The sequence below is a fragment of the Pseudogymnoascus verrucosus genome (genome assembly GCF_001662655.1).
Source record: "Pseudogymnoascus verrucosus strain UAMH 10579 unplaced genomic scaffold scaffold_79, whole genome shotgun sequence".
NCBI classification, from domain to species: domain Eukaryota; kingdom Fungi; phylum Ascomycota; class Leotiomycetes; order Thelebolales; family Thelebolaceae; genus Pseudogymnoascus; species Pseudogymnoascus verrucosus.
In genome coordinates, this window is record NW_017263730.1 from 37,159 (window position 1) to 52,059 (window position 14,901).

The window sequence follows — 14,901 nt, forward strand, 5'->3', positions numbered from 1 at the left end:
TGCCAATATATTTACAGCGTGGCTTCAACGAGGAATCCCTTATTACCAGTCTTAACATTGATGTCGCTGTGCCCTGCAGCCTGCTGGCTGAACTCTAGAGCCTTGGCTTTGGTGGATCTGCTCTCAATTGGTTGCAACCACGGCGATCAACTAACGGCCCGAAGCCGCGAACGGTTATAGATCGCAGATTTAAACGGTGCTAACGTAACGATCACGAATCAGAATAATGTACTTTTACGCTTTTGTTATTGGATCAACTCTGGGGTGGCTAAGGATCCTATATTAATAGCAATATATTCGGCCCCCGTCGCCCCCGATATACAGGCTGAGTCGCCAAGATGGGATGCAAGTCAGACTTCCTAAACAAGCTTAGTATTTGGGGCAGAGGTCGAATATGGCCCCATAAGCATACACAGGTATCACCCGAAGTTAGAAATTAATCTACAGAGGGATGATGGGATTCTTCAGGTTGCACTTATTCCTTACTAAAGCATTTGAAAGCAGTTTAGAGTGTCTTTGGCAGTCGCAGAAGGAAAGCGCTTGGGGGTCTATATATATTCTTTAGTCTAACGTTACTCAAAAATCGAACACGACATAAAAGTGGCTTCCACAGTTTTAAATCCTTCCATTTCACGAGAACAAGCAAGTCTTTTTGAGCGTAGCAAGCATGTTTCACGAGTTGGAATCTTTAACTCCTGCCGATCGGGATCTTTTTCATCGTTTTGGTCACGGACCTCGTGTTGAACCTAGATTCTCGTTGGTTCACAAGGCATTCGAAGATGTCGTTGACTCCCAGCCCTCACTAGTTGCTGCTGAACATGATGGCAACAGCGTTACTTATCAGGAGCTCGAAAGGTTATCCAATGTCCTGGCTAATGACCTCATTCGGAGTGGCCTTGAGCCACGGCAGCGTGTCTGCCTCGTTCTTCAGCGTTCTATTGATATGGTAGTTGCAATTCTTGCCGTAATAAAATGCGGTTGTCAATACGTTCCTCTAGATGGCGGAGTAGTGCCCGACAATGTCATGTCCCACATCTTTGAAGACACACAAGCACAGTTTGTGCTCTGTCTTGGGAAATTCCATCACAAAGTCCAGCAATGTGCTGGTTCCACGACGACGATCGTCGTATTAGATGCTCCTAGAGATGAAAAGAGCAGCTCCATTTCCACAGAAAGGCCAGCTGTGAGTCTTAATTCATCAGATGGACTATATATCATTTACACCTCAGGTAATTCTCGTAGAATCTTATGAGGCAAATTTTCTAACCTTGAAAAGGAACCACAGGAAAACCAAAGGGCGTTGATGTCAGCCATCAGAATGTAACCAACCTGATCTGTCTTCCTCCTGGGAATCTCGGTATCAGTACAGGCACGAAAGTGCCGCAATTGCTATCGATCTCTTTTGACATGGGCAAGTTCCTTTCCCCCTTGATATCTAGAGCGAGGTCTGATTTGTTTGGCTTCAGCACAATGGGAAATCCTGGCAACACTCTTAAATGGAGGCACGCTGGTTTTGCGTACTTCGAATTGGAATGATGTTTTAAAGCAGGTAGGTGCCACAGGTTTTATTCAAAGGTCACTCTGCTCACCTTGTTAGGCCAACACGATTATAGCAACGCCATCAGTTCTTCGAAAGCTGGATAGAGCTGAATATCCTAACATTCAGGTGGTGGCTTTGGCTGGAGAGCCGTGTCCAAAATCGTAAGTTTTGAATAAAGCCGAGAAGAGCGTTTCACTGACTTCTAAAAAGGCTGGCTGATGAATGGGCAAAGGAGGCCACTCTCTATCACTGTTGCGGCCCGACAGAGGTTACGATCGTGAACACTATGCATGTTCACCAGCCAGGGTATGATATGTCGATCGGGCGGCCTGTACCAAACACTGATGTGTACATTCTTGACGAAAATGAAAATTCCCTTCCAATTGGTAGTATCGGTCTCATGTGGGCCGGCGGTCGTTGTGTGTCACGAGGTTATCTGAATCTACCAGAAGAAACGTCAAAGAAGTTCAAACTGAATAAGTTTGTTAATGATGGGTATGAAGCCAATTCGAAATTATATTTGAATTTGTATACTAATTGCCAGTAATAGGTCTTTTATGTTCAACACTGGTGATCTTGGCCGATGGCGAGACGATGGCACCTTGGAAACTCTTGGAAGAATCGATGATCAAGTAAAGATTAAAGTGCGTTTATTCATCCTTTTGACACACTGTGATCTTTCCTAACTATCAACAGGGATTCAGAGTGGAGTTAAGTAGTGTGGCCACTGCAATAGAGGTAAGTCATGTCCACGGCCTGGGCAAAAGCAACATCTTACAAGGTCAACAGCAAACACCCGGTGTCAGTCGAGCTTGTGCAATTTTGAATAACGAAGTCCTCTGGGGATTCTACTCTGGCCCATCTTATGTCGAAGAGCTTGCTGTAAATGCTGTGGTTAGTAAATGTCAGCCATATTATGCCATACCAAGTTCATGGATGTACCGATCCGATCTACCCCTTACTCCAAATGGCAAAATTGACAAGCATGCTCTTTTGGCTTCAATACCGGCCAACCAGGAAATGCAGTTAATCGCCCAACCGACTCCAGCAACTCTGAATGACCTAGAGAAATATCCGGTTTCCACGGATGATACAGCTGTCACAACTGTTGAGTCAGACACAGGAGTGAATAAAACTGATTCTTCCACTTCGAGTATTCAGGAGAAGCATCCACTTCCACAAAAACTCGGAACCCACGGAGCTAGAGCGCTGCGTCACCGATTCTTTTCTCTATACCGACGGTTCTTCTCAGTTGTCTTCATAGCCAACACGGTAGCGGTGATTTACATGATCCACCGCTACGCAGTCCAAGGACCAGACCTTCCAAGTTTAGGGACCGCAATAGGGGCGAATTTATGTACCGCGGTCTTAATGAGGCAGGACCACGTTGTCAACCTTTTATTCACCCTCGCATGCTCTGTCCCCACCTCTGCTCCCCTTTTCATACGGCGCAACTGTGCCAAAGTATATCATATTGGGGGCCTGCACAGCGGTGCAGGCGTTGCAGCGACTGCCTGGCTTTTGGTTTTCACCATCGCAGCAACAATCGAGTCCGCTCACCCAGCTGTTCTCGCCGTCTCGTACACACTCATAGCGCTGCTTGTGGGCATAGTCATCTCAGCCCATCCTACATTCCGCGCTCGCTTCCATAATCGGTTCGAGCTGATCCATAGATTTGCCGGATGGACCGCACTGGCGCTGTTCTGGATACAGACCATCGTGTTGAGCGACAGCTTGCGCGGCACTTCCACATTAGGGAAAGCCCTGATAAACAGTCCAGGCTTCTGGCTCCTCCTCATCGCTACCAGCAGCGTCGCTCTCCCCTGGCTCAACCTTCGCAAGGTGAACGTTCGACGCGACGTGCTCTCCGGCCACGCAGTCCGTCTCTATTTCGACTACACCACCCCAGTCGTAGGCACCGCCGTTCGAATCTCCCAGCGGCCTCTAGTGGAATGGCACGCATTCGCCACAATCGCCAAGCCCAACGAAAAGGGGTTCTCCCTCCTCGTCTCAAACGCAGGTGACTGGACATTAAACCAGATCCAAAACGGCCCCTCAAAGCTCTGGGTCCGAGGCGTCCCCGCATGCGGCGTTCTTCGAATTGCACCTCTCTTCAAGAAGATAGTGTTGGTCGGCACTGGATCTGGCATCGGCCCCTGTCTGCCTGTCATATACGCCAAGAAAGTTCCATGTCGTATCTTCTGGTCGACGCCCCATCCGGAGAAGAATTTTGGGCCTGAGATCATCAAGGCTATATATGATGCAGATCCAGACGCAGTGATCCATAATACGAAAACGATGGGAAGGCCGGATATGGTCGCCATTTCGTATCGTCTTTTGCAGGAGAGCAATGCGGAGGCGGTGTGTGTTATTTCGAATAAGAAGTTGACGCAGATGATCGTGTATGCTATGGAGAGTAGAGGCATTCCTGCCTTTGGGGCGATTTTTGATTCCTGATCGGGGTAGAAAATGCGTGGACGCGTTCGATTCCGTTGGTTGGGAAAAAACATACTTATGCTACGACTATAAAAATGAGGTGCTAAGGATATCAGCGCTCACGCACCCCAATATATATAACCCCCATTGACATTGTCTTCTCTTAACCCGCGAGTGATGGTATCTTCAAAATGGCGCATATCATAGCGAACCCATGCTACGTTTCCTTAGGACCCCGCCTCTCCTCACCTCCCTTCACATCTTGACAAGTACTTCAAAATACAGACTCATCGTCAAGAGCCATTCATTAGATTACTCAATTACCAGCGCCTACTAACGCTCTCTCCCCCATCACCCACCCATCCATCCACTCAACCCCTCCAGCTCTAACTGTTGAAGACCAGCCATCCCAATCGGCTCATTCAGCCATCTATCTCCCCTCAACCCAACCACCCCAGTTATCAAACATCCCATCCCCCTCCATCATGCATCTATCTAAAAACTCCCACGAACCACCCTTCCTCTCTCCCACGAAACCCAGGTCCCCTATTCCTCCACGGTCTGCCTCTCTATTACAATGCCCACTCAGGGACTGACATGCATCACCACCACCACCATGCCTCCCCACGTCTATACAAAATCCGCTCCAGCGAGACAATTAAGTATCCATTCTCTATTACCCCCCCCGCCCCATCAAAACCCTTCCTTCCCCTCATTAAAAAAAACACCAACCTCGCGCCTCGCACCAGCAAAACGTCATCCCCCCCCCCCCAAAAAAAAATTACAACCCCAAAAATACACTATCATCTGTCCAAAACTCCCCCACTCCACCAGCAGCAGCAAGAAAAAAAGAAGAATTCACAACGAAGCACACAGCCCCTCACACGCTCAGAAACTCCTCCCCACTCACACTCTTCGCCCTCACCCTTCCCACCACCTCCGGCTTGGCACTAACAGCATAAACCAGCTCCTGCGTCCAGAAGTGGCTAAACTGCGCCTGCAGCGCGGGCACACATCCAAACAGCGGCGCCACCAGGGGCGAGACCGCGTAATCGACCAGGTTGCCGGGGAACTTGCGGAAGGAGAAGACCATGTGCTCCGCGAGCCCGACGGCGGTCATCTCGGCGAGACGCAGGCCGGCGCCGGTGGCGTGGTAGCTCTCGTAGAGCATGAGGTAGACGGCTGTGCCGCCGAAGCTGATGATGCGGAGGTAGTTGGTTAGGGCGAAGGTCCAGCCGATGTGTAGGGTGTCGGGCTTGTCGGCGGTGATACAGGTGTAGAGGGAGGAGGCGAGGACGAGGAGGATCATGTGGGTGGGGAGGAAGTGGGCCTCGAAGAGGCGGTGGAAGAGGTAGAAGATGCGGATGTAGTCGGGGGAGCTGACGTCGCCGTGCGTGACGTCGGAGAAGATGCCGTTCTCGGCCTTGCGCTCTTCCATCTTCTCGTCGGGGGTGGGGAGGTAGTCGGTTTCGGCGTTGAGGGTCGTGTGGAGTGGTCTGTAGGTGTGGACTGTCGTCTTCCTGTTCTTCCACAGCTTGACCATTTGTCTCATCGCATATCCGCTATCCAAAGCACCCCACATATGGCGCATAGCCTGTGCGTATCTTGCGCGGATATCCATAACCAAGCCTCGGTGTCCCTTCTGTCCGCTGCACACACTTGTCTGGCTGACAGGAGACAGAACGGTCCTGCTCGTCAGGTTACCGTTCAAAGCGAAGAAGCACTTCAGATACATGTGCAGATCTTCTCCGATGGCCTCAGGGTCCGAATCCCAGCCGCCAACGCGGTCTACCAACTCCAGGGGTAGAGAATAGACAGAGGTAGGCGGCCTGATAGACGAACAGGCGTATAGGCCAGACAATCCAGCTGCGCACCATAGGATATCAGCAACTCGGACAACAGTCGGGACAAGATGGGCGTTTCTGTCGAATAAGATAGGTGCTGAGTATAGGGTGGTTTGTGCCAACTCCGGGTATTCGAGATGCATATTAGTAATTAAAGCGGTGTAGTTCGAAGAAAGGTGGCTATCGGCTGTTGAACCTCAGTGTTAGCATATCTGCACCCCTTGACAATGAAATGAAGGGACATACCATCTATTCCAGTAATAATGACATCTCTGCGCTCCTCAATAGAATATCTCTCGCTGAGCTTCCGCGCCGCCCATGCGGCGTTGCTACCTTTTCCAGGCGCCTCGCCTGGAATATCACTCGGGTGCATCGTAAAGTAGATAAAACGAAACTTCTTCATATACTCGGAGACCAGGCCCATAGCCTTTACTTCTGCGCCAGATTCGCGGGTCTCCATTGCAAGATATACCTATTAAGATCGGTTAGAACCATCGCCATTGATCGTGGGGCTCAGAGGAAGGGCTACTCACATCATAACTCAATCGTGCCTGAGGATGAGAAGCAAGAACATCCAAGGTCTCGCGCAGCCCGTCGACATCCTCCTTGTAATTAGGGATTATAATAGCATGAATAACCTTGTCCTGGTCATACTCAACATCGGTAACGGAGTCGATCATGTCAGAGTCTCCCGCATCACTGGAAGCCGTGGTCGAGGCAAGGGATGATGTGAGAGTCACATCACTCGCGAGAGACATGAATGAAAGCCTGCGTGTCGGGCCATACTTGAAGCGCTGTAGACTCCTGTTGCGCGAAACAGCTTTCACACCGCGCGTGAGGCTGCCCACTGCTAAGCATGCTCGGACAGGGAACATGAGGACCATGACATGAATGAGGACGGAGTAGTATGCGAAAGCGAGAGTCCAGTAGCCTCCATTGGTGATGGGTGCCGTTGTATGCGAGGCATGGCTCGGCGCTTTGGAATCACCGTGTGGCTTTTGGATATTTTGTTTGCGCGTCGACCACTCGAGGTATAGTGATATGGACAGCAGGGACGCCAATGTGAGGACTGAGAGGCCTCCCACTCGCCGGGTGGCCCATAGAAATATTGACATTGTGGCGGAGGTGAGGAGGTGAGAACGGCGTGCACGCCGTGTGAGAAATCTGTGTTCACGATAGGGTGAATAGTTGTCGTCTGGACAGATGTAAAGGTGGAAGGACGACTCGAGGGACAGTCTAGTCTGTGAGAGGTGAGAGATTAAGGTTGCCTGCCAAGTGTCTATTAAGCAGGAGAGACAGGTTTATTAGGGAAGCCGCGATTAAGTGAGAATAAGCCGAAGGAATAAGGTAAGGGGGAGAAAGAGGTAGAATATTTTGGGGAAACGAGATTAGGAGGAGACACGAGCGGGTAAGATAGGGAACATAGGGCAAAGAATATATTTGAGGAGGGGAGCTTTTCATAACCCAATCTGGTATTGCTTATACCGGTGGCTTGGGGTCACACTTTCTCCTCGGGGTCCCCTTCATCAGGGTCCTCCCCATCTCACACCCCCCACTCACCTCACCGCCGACTACTTCCAGGAGTAGTAAACGGGGGGGACATCAAAAGTTGGCCAGAAGCCAAGAGTAAACGGACGTGCCTCCAAGGAAATATGCCGGGTCTAGGGAGGATGATCAAGCAAGGAGGCCCAGTATAAAAAAAAATGGTAGAGTAGCACAGACAGTACGGCAAGCTGCACTATACCTGTCGTACCAAGACTTACGGGGAAGATTGACAGAGACACCATCGATGCCGGGGGTCTGGATGGTCATTTTTCACGATGCAGCCACCCACCTAGCCAACCAACCAAACACTGCTGCGAAGCACGGGCCGTAGCGAGATGATGAGGAAGGCGCAGCTCTCTGTGGTTGCCATCTAAATGAATGGTAGGAGGATGAAGTTTCTGAGGTGGAAAGTGCAGCAAGGGAAGGAGCAGGCCCGCTTGGGCTAGATCGATGGGGCTCGGCGGAGGGAGTGGAGGGAAAAGGGCATAATTTGCTCAGATCACCCGTGTTCAGCGGCTGGGTGATAGTCGAGATCTTCCCCACATGTAAATGGCGCATCTGAGGTTGGTTGGGAGGGAGTGCATCGTGGCTCCCTCTCTGCATTACACGATGTCCCGTATCCAGAGTGTAGCAGGTTTATGCGTAGTAGAATGGAGGGCCTCATCAGGTCCTGCAATCTCGGGCCAACGCAGCGGGATGGGATGGCCTATTCCTATGGGTAACTGAGCATAGCCCGTTTCCGTCTCTGGTCAGCCAACATACTGAACCACGGAACCGCCGCTGGCTGGACCAAGTAAGTCAGTCAGGTACAAGAGTCAGTCAGAGACAATATTGTGATAGCACCCCCCTTGCCGTGTCACCATCTCCACCAGGCACCAGCGAAAGGTAGAGGAAACGCCAAAATCGAAATCTCACAGAAAGTTTGGCCTTACCGAACCAACCTATCCCCTCCAATAACTCCCCTTTTCTCCCTTGCGTCCGCCTTCATGCCCCACTACTGCCGCGCCGGGAAAGTGAAGTGACAAGTTTTAGTTTGACAAACAGCCGCCACAAGCCTGCCAAGCTGTCTTATTACGATAGACTGGACTAGATCCCTGAGAGACAGTGGCCATAGCATACAATGCTTGGCATGGCGTATATGGCAGCGTTTGACAGGTCTTTGTCATCATTCGGGGATGCTAGCTGGTATGTACGACATGCCGTTGGCTGTACGCCGGATCGGAATAATTTATTCTCGTCCCATTTCCACAACACACAACCACCTCGCTTCAAATAACTACAGTATGGTACGCAGTCCACTTGATAAAATTTTGATATTCAGATATGCGCTCTTGGGGCCATAGGTACTGTACATCCAACAATATAGCTACGATACTCTTCATTACCAGACTACCAACCCATCTCCCCCATCCCACACACAAACCCACACACAAGCCTTCCCTAGCGCCTCCCTCCCCCCCCACGTTCCCTCCCCCCTCCCCCCATTGGCCTCTCACACATCGCCCATCTCCTTTCGCACCCCCCATCCAGCCAATCACGCCTCCACACCCCCCTTCTCCTGTCAAAATTAAACTTTCCCTCCCCGATCAGATTCCCCCTACTAAACACCCTCTGTGCGCAGCTATTTCTCTTGGCGGACAGCTATAGTAAGTGTTCGCCAAGAGTCAGAGCTGTCCACCTGGTCTCCCCCGATCCAGAAACGAACGGAAGGCCCATTTTCTCAGCTATGACCAGCGCTGGGCGTGGGATGGCAGAGGGAGATGGGTGGGTGTCGGGCGTGGACGGGCTGGATGGGGGGAGGGGCGGGCTGGAGAGGGAGGGAGGGACGGAGGGCGAGACCAATCTGAGGATGGGGGTTATACCACGTGTAGGATGGGGATGTGTGAGTCTCTATTTAGGGGTGTGCGGTGGTGGTGGTGGTATCGTTTTCCATTTCCAAGGTGTGTTTGCATGTGGAGGGGGACGTTGGTTATCTTCATCAAACCGCCGTGGTACGGGCGAATGGCAGGCTGGGTGTTTGCAATGGAGTTTCCAACAGAGTGGGGGGTGGTGAGGGTGTGCTGAAACGTCTTCGTGAACCGTGGGTGGTGACATCCCTCAGGGTGACTCTAGACCCTCGGTTGGGAGGAAGAGGAGGGACCGGAGACATCCACGGCATCTCCTGATTACTGAAGGGGAAAAAATTCTCCCCTGGGTTCCATGGAGAAAGAGGGGGCCAGCCAGGCTTAAGTCGCCGAACGCGGGGGACCCCGTAGGGACGGCGATTTTCCGACGTCCAGCGGGTATGGTGTACTTACCTTACTTCCCTACGGACAAGGGAGGACAGTATTGGCATGCAGGTAGCCTGTAGCCACGAGAGAAGAGCTGTGATATATCCCGATCCTTGTAGAGCTTACTGCTTACTCAACCTGACAAGCTTTTGGAGGCTACGTACGCTCTCGTGTTCAGAGGCTACGTACGTTCTCGTGTAACAAGGCTTCAGATTATCCTGAAGCTTCGTATTCACCACCGGCGGTTAAAGGCGACACACCCTCTTTCCTTCTCTACAAGGAAGGCGGGACCGTTTACCAACAGAGCCAGGTCGGGAAGTTCCATTTCACGGCCTGGATGGAGACGCCCAAGCCACCCTGCCGTCCCAGACCCAATCCATCCCATACCAACAAACACCACCACCCAGCACCTCCTCATTTAGGGAAAATAAAAACAATCAAAAATCGGCCCTCCTCAATTCTCGACGCACTCGAATATTCCACCCGGCTCCCACCCGGCTCCCTTCCGGAGGTACAACCCCGCATATCCATATCAGCTTTAGAGACATCCATCTATCCCAAAGCAATCCAAACCGCTTACTCACATCTCACACACCCCCCCAACAGAAACTCACATACCGTACATCTCACCCGTACAAAAGTCCCCAGCCGCAGACGGACGGAGTAAGTAGTCGGTGCCAATTTCCCAGCCGCGGAGGCGCCGTTGCACAGCCCAGTTTGGGTCGATCGGGGAATTTTGTTTTGCCAGAGCAGGTGGGTGGGACGGGTGGGTAGGGCGGTTTTTTTTGGAAGCGGCGTGCTGCGCTGCAGGTGCGATTTCTTTGAGCAAAGGCGTGATGCCCGTGTCGCGTGTGGTGATGGGATTTGTAGGTAAGTTTTGCTGTTTGGAGATGGGGATGAGGGATGGGACGGGAGGGTAGGGTAGGTTGGAAACGGCGCGCTGCAGGTGGGGGGTTTTTGGGCGAAGGGATGGTGTCTTGTCGCGTGTGGTTACGGGGGTTGTGGACTGTTTGGAGATGGGGATGAGGAATGGCCAGGCGTAGGTATGCGGGTCGTGGACACTGCATTGCTGCTGGACCGGGTCACTCAGGGGGAGGGTTACATTGATCTCAAGAGGGCTCACAACGGTACAGTCTTGTATTCCACGTAAACTCGTCACGATATTGTAATTTGAAGGATCCCTCGGGGTATAATATTCCAGCTACCGAACACCACATCCGTCCTCGAACATGCTACAGACCCCGCAAATCCCACTGCAGCCGTAGCTTATCAATCCGCATCTTCCCCTCGTTCGGGCACGGAACCGGGTTAGGTATTTGGGATTTCCGATTTCCGAGGCCTCGTGCTACCTCCTCCTGCACTGTGTAACGATGCTGAGATTACGTGTGCGCTGTGGATAACTTGTGGATGAGACAACAGGATATGCTCCGACGATGCAGCTGGTGTCTTGTTTTCGTGCTTGGTGGGTTGGTCTTGGGGTGAGCTCTTTTGGTCTCAGCTGCGGGGTTGGATTTCGTGGGGAGGATGTCGTGTGCTGTGTCGAGGATTGCGTTCTGGTGGTGAATTGCCCGATGCAGAAATTTGGTAGGGGTCTGCGATCAAGTGCTTCTCCTCTTGTGCTGTATGTCCGGCGCTGCTCTTCTCATTCTTCATGCTCAGCTGCACAGAGGCATATCCAGCCCTCATATCACCATACGACCTCCATCCCCGCCATCGCACCCACACAAAAGCCTCTCTCCCATCCCACCGCCATCCCCCCCCCCTTTTTCACCACCACCCAAAAAAAACCAAACCCCTTCTCAAACCTTCTCCAACGTCTTCTGAATCGGCTTCGCCGCATCAATAAAATTCTCCAACTGCTTATCCAGACTCGCCAAATCCTCCTTCCTCCTCTTATTATCCGCAATCAACCCCTGCTTCATCTTCAAAAGCCCCTGCCTCTGCTGCTCCAGCGCCTCCCTCTCCGCATGCTCATGCTCAATCCGCGCCGCCATCAATGCCTCCTCATCCTTCCCAACGTGCTCCGGGAAGAGAGTTAGGAACTCGGATTCGGGGATCAGGGGGAGCTCGAGGTATTTGTGGCTGCCATTTTCGTTAGTAACTAAACTTCCAGCCATTGGGGAGGACGGGGGGGGGGGACAAACTCATAAGCCTCACAAGCCGCAATCTCGCCCTGCAAATGCCTCTGCTCGTAATACAGATTCTGCAACTGCAAGTGCAGCCTATCGACCTCCTGGCGCGCCTCAGCCGTCTGCGCCTTGGTGTCGCGCGCGCCGAAGGTGGCTTGGCGCTGGAGACCGCGCAGCTGGGCCAGGTAGCCGTTGAGCAGCTTCTGTTGCTTGGAGATCTGGAGGGCGGCGGTGGAGGGGGGGAGGGGCGAGGAGGTCAGGGTGAGGAGGTCGATGGCTTGTTGGCGGGCTTCGCGGGAGGCGATGAGGACGGCTTTGAGGGAGGGGTCGGTGACGACCGTGTCGATTGCCATTGTTGCGATTGTGGGGGAGAGTTAGGCTTGTGTTTGTTTGTGGAGGTAGGTTCTGTAGAACGGTAGGTGGTTTTGTTTGCTGAGATCGTGGAGAGTTGAGGTCGAGGCTGATAGTTCAGCCTTACGTCTTGTCTTGTCTGTCTGTGTTCTCCCTTGTTACCAACGACACATCACATGATAATATATCACGTGATATTTTCTGAATCTTCAATCTTGAATATTTTCTAGTGGTGGCGGACAAGTCGGTTACACATCACATGACTTAGTCGGAGTTTTCGTCCCTTCAGTCCGAACCAAGCCGCTCCCACTTGCCTCCTTTTGGCTGACTTATGACGGCTCATAGGAGTCTGGGCACGTCTTGGCTGGTTATTCCGCTCAAAATTGCATGTGCCAACAAATACAAACAGGAGGACATATCTGGGAATGAATTTCCACTTTCCAAACTCATTACAACTTAATTAAAGATTAAAACATATTCACATTCATTTATATTATATTCATACCAGTACATATATTAAAGATCTTTGTCCTCCCCACAAGAACCCCACACCCTGTTATCCCCCGACCAAGATTTTAACCGCCGCTGCTCCCCACTAGAACCTCCGCCGGCGGTTTCGAACCTGCAGTTTATAGTGCTCCTTTAACGACCACAGCCGATTGACGGACCTCCCCCTCTTCAGACTTCAATTTCCAGTCCTCCACGCTGGCTACAAACAAAACAATAGCATTCATTATATCGCTCGAGATTCACAGCCCGTGAATCAGCGACTAGCTTTCGAAGTGGCATACGCAAACTCCTGAGCCAAACATGGCTTCGACTACCGCCCTAGCCGCCGGGGCGGAATGCTCTACAGAAACCATGAGCGCAACGACATCGGGCATTGAGGCTCCAGCAGCGCCCTACAAACGACGCCATTCGTCGTTCCGTAGTGGGAGGCTATCCATCTCCAGCTTGGACTGGGAGGACGGGCTTCAGTTGAAGGTACATCCCAATTCGAACCCAACGACCATCCAGGGACATTGTTAACTTTCTCTGTTTAGATTGACCTCTTCCTCGAAGAATTAGAGCGCCGATTAGACTTGATTGAGGAGTACGGCGATATCGACCTCGATGCCAGCATCCAGCGAGCCTACGCGACTTTACAAGCGGTACGAGCACGATGCTCGCAGGTGTCCGGAGAAGTCCTCGACGCTGGCCGCAGGAGAGCCAAGGTCATGGTGGAGACTGTAGAGTCGAGATATCAACACGCGCTGGTAGCGAAGGAGACATTTGCTGAGAAGGCACAGACGGGGCTCATTCTATTAGAAGAGATGCTGTGTGAATACGAAGCGCGCGCAATGAAATTCCGGGAGCAGGGCTTCTGCAACGCCGCAAACACGGTCATTGAAGGCGGCCGCAGAATGGTCGACGAGGGTATTGGCAGGGCCAAGGTGGTGGTAGACGACAGTATCGAACGCGCCATGAAAGCCGCCGAGACCCTGGACATCCGCATAGCGCACGCCGTCTCGCAAGCTAAGAAGCACGGCCTAATCACCTTCCAAGACCTGCCCGCCCCATGGCAAGTGAACCCTCACATCACGCGGGGCTACCGCTTCTCGGAGTCCAAAGTGCACATCCTGCGCTCCACACTCACCATCTCCAACGAGCTCGTGAACATCTGGTCGCACGCCATCGGCCTCCTAATCGTCCTCTCCATCGCCTTCTACTTCTACCCCACCTCCGTGAACTTCTCCCTCTCCACCACAGCCGACAAAGTCATCGCGGCCGTCTTCTTCTTCGCAGCCTGCAAATGCCTCGTCTGCTCCTGCCTCTGGCACACCATGAACTGTGTCGCGAACCGCACGCTGCTCGAGCGCTTCGCATGCGTGGATTACACCGGCATCTCCTTACTGATCGCCGCCTCCATCATGACGACGGAGTACACGGCGTTCTACTGCGAACCGGTCGCTAGAAGCGTCTACCTCATCGCCACCGCAACCCTCGGCGTCGCCGGCGTCATCCTCCCCTGGCACCCGACCTTCAACGCGAAGAACATGGCCTGGGGCCGCGTCGCATTCTACGTCACCCTCGCTGCGACAGGTTTCGTGCCTGTGTTCCAGCTCGTCAAGACGCGTGGCGGGGACTGGGCGTGGGATTTCTACGCGCCGATCACGAAGAGCATTGCGGTGTACTTCTGCGGCGCGATCGTCTATGCTAGTAAGGTGCCTGAGAAGTGGTATCCCGGCGCGTTTGACTACGTGGGGGGGAGCCATAACTTGTGGCATTTTGCGGTGCTGGGGGGGATCTTGTTCCATTATCGCGCTATGGAACATCTTTTTGCGGCGGCGTTTGAGCGCGCGCAGTTGGGCTGCCCTACGTCATGAATGATTGGTATTTCAGAGTCAAAAGTACATATATGATTTAGAGCCAGATATGTTGGAGTGGGGGGTATTGTATATCGAGGAGATGATACATGAAATGAGGTGAGATGCATTGCATATTCCCGTCTGGATGGTGACGGGAACGAAACCTGGCCTTCGGCCGCAACTTTTTTATTTTATATATATTTCTTGGGAGTAAGGCATGGCGACGGAGTCAAACTTGTTGTGGATGTTTCTTTTTTGGCAAAGCATTTGCATAATAGATGGGGCAGAGGAGGAATAATGGTATGAGAAGATTTGCATACCGCATATGAGCCTAGAGAGATCGCGCTGTTGAGCGTTCCATAGACTATAATTTACAGTTTACATGACACACTCATCGTATATATTCGTGATATCAAAGTTTCATGTCTAACCAAACGG

At 52.1% G+C, this 14,901-nt stretch overlaps 4 protein-coding genes across 4 annotated transcripts; 2 read left to right on the top strand and 2 right to left on the bottom strand.

Annotated features, from left to right (window-relative positions):
* The first annotated feature begins 590 nt into the window (after positions 1-590).
* On the top strand, positions 591-4,094 carry VE01_10460 (uncharacterized protein). The gene is made up of 8 exons (XM_059464158.1): positions 591-1,229; positions 1,277-1,411; positions 1,467-1,549; positions 1,598-1,701; positions 1,751-2,035; positions 2,091-2,184; positions 2,237-2,278; positions 2,330-4,094. Exons 1-8 carry the CDS (start codon positions 668-670, stop codon positions 3,995-3,997), a joined length of 2,973 nt encoding a protein of 990 aa, XP_059319243.1. The 5' UTR covers positions 591-667; the 3' UTR covers positions 3,998-4,094.
* A 666-nt stretch (positions 4,095-4,760) lies between these two features.
* Positions 4,761-8,513, bottom strand: VE01_10461 (uncharacterized protein). The gene is made up of 4 exons (XM_018279859.2): positions 8,298-8,513; positions 6,354-8,149; positions 6,067-6,292; positions 4,761-6,007 (listed from the first exon to the last, which is right to left on the bottom strand). The coding sequence occupies exons 2-4, from the start codon at positions 6,933-6,935 to the stop codon at positions 4,857-4,859; spliced, it is 1,959 nt and encodes a 652-aa protein (XP_018125357.1). The 5' UTR covers positions 6,936-8,149; positions 8,298-8,513; the 3' UTR covers positions 4,761-4,856.
* Positions 8,514-10,760: 2,247 nt separating this feature from the next.
* On the bottom strand, positions 10,761-12,301 carry VE01_10462 (uncharacterized protein). Its single transcript, XM_018279860.2, has 2 exons — positions 11,780-12,301; positions 10,761-11,717 (listed from the first exon to the last, which is right to left on the bottom strand). Exons 1-2 carry the CDS (start codon positions 12,115-12,117, stop codon positions 11,435-11,437), a joined length of 621 nt encoding a protein of 206 aa, XP_018125355.1. The 5' UTR covers positions 12,118-12,301; the 3' UTR covers positions 10,761-11,434.
* VE01_10463 (uncharacterized protein) lies at positions 12,287-14,850 on the top strand. The gene is made up of 2 exons (XM_018279861.2): positions 12,287-13,099; positions 13,159-14,850. Exons 1-2 carry the CDS (start codon positions 12,926-12,928, stop codon positions 14,479-14,481), a joined length of 1,497 nt encoding a protein of 498 aa, XP_018125356.1. The 5' UTR covers positions 12,287-12,925; the 3' UTR covers positions 14,482-14,850.
* Positions 14,851-14,901: the final 51 nt, after the last annotated feature.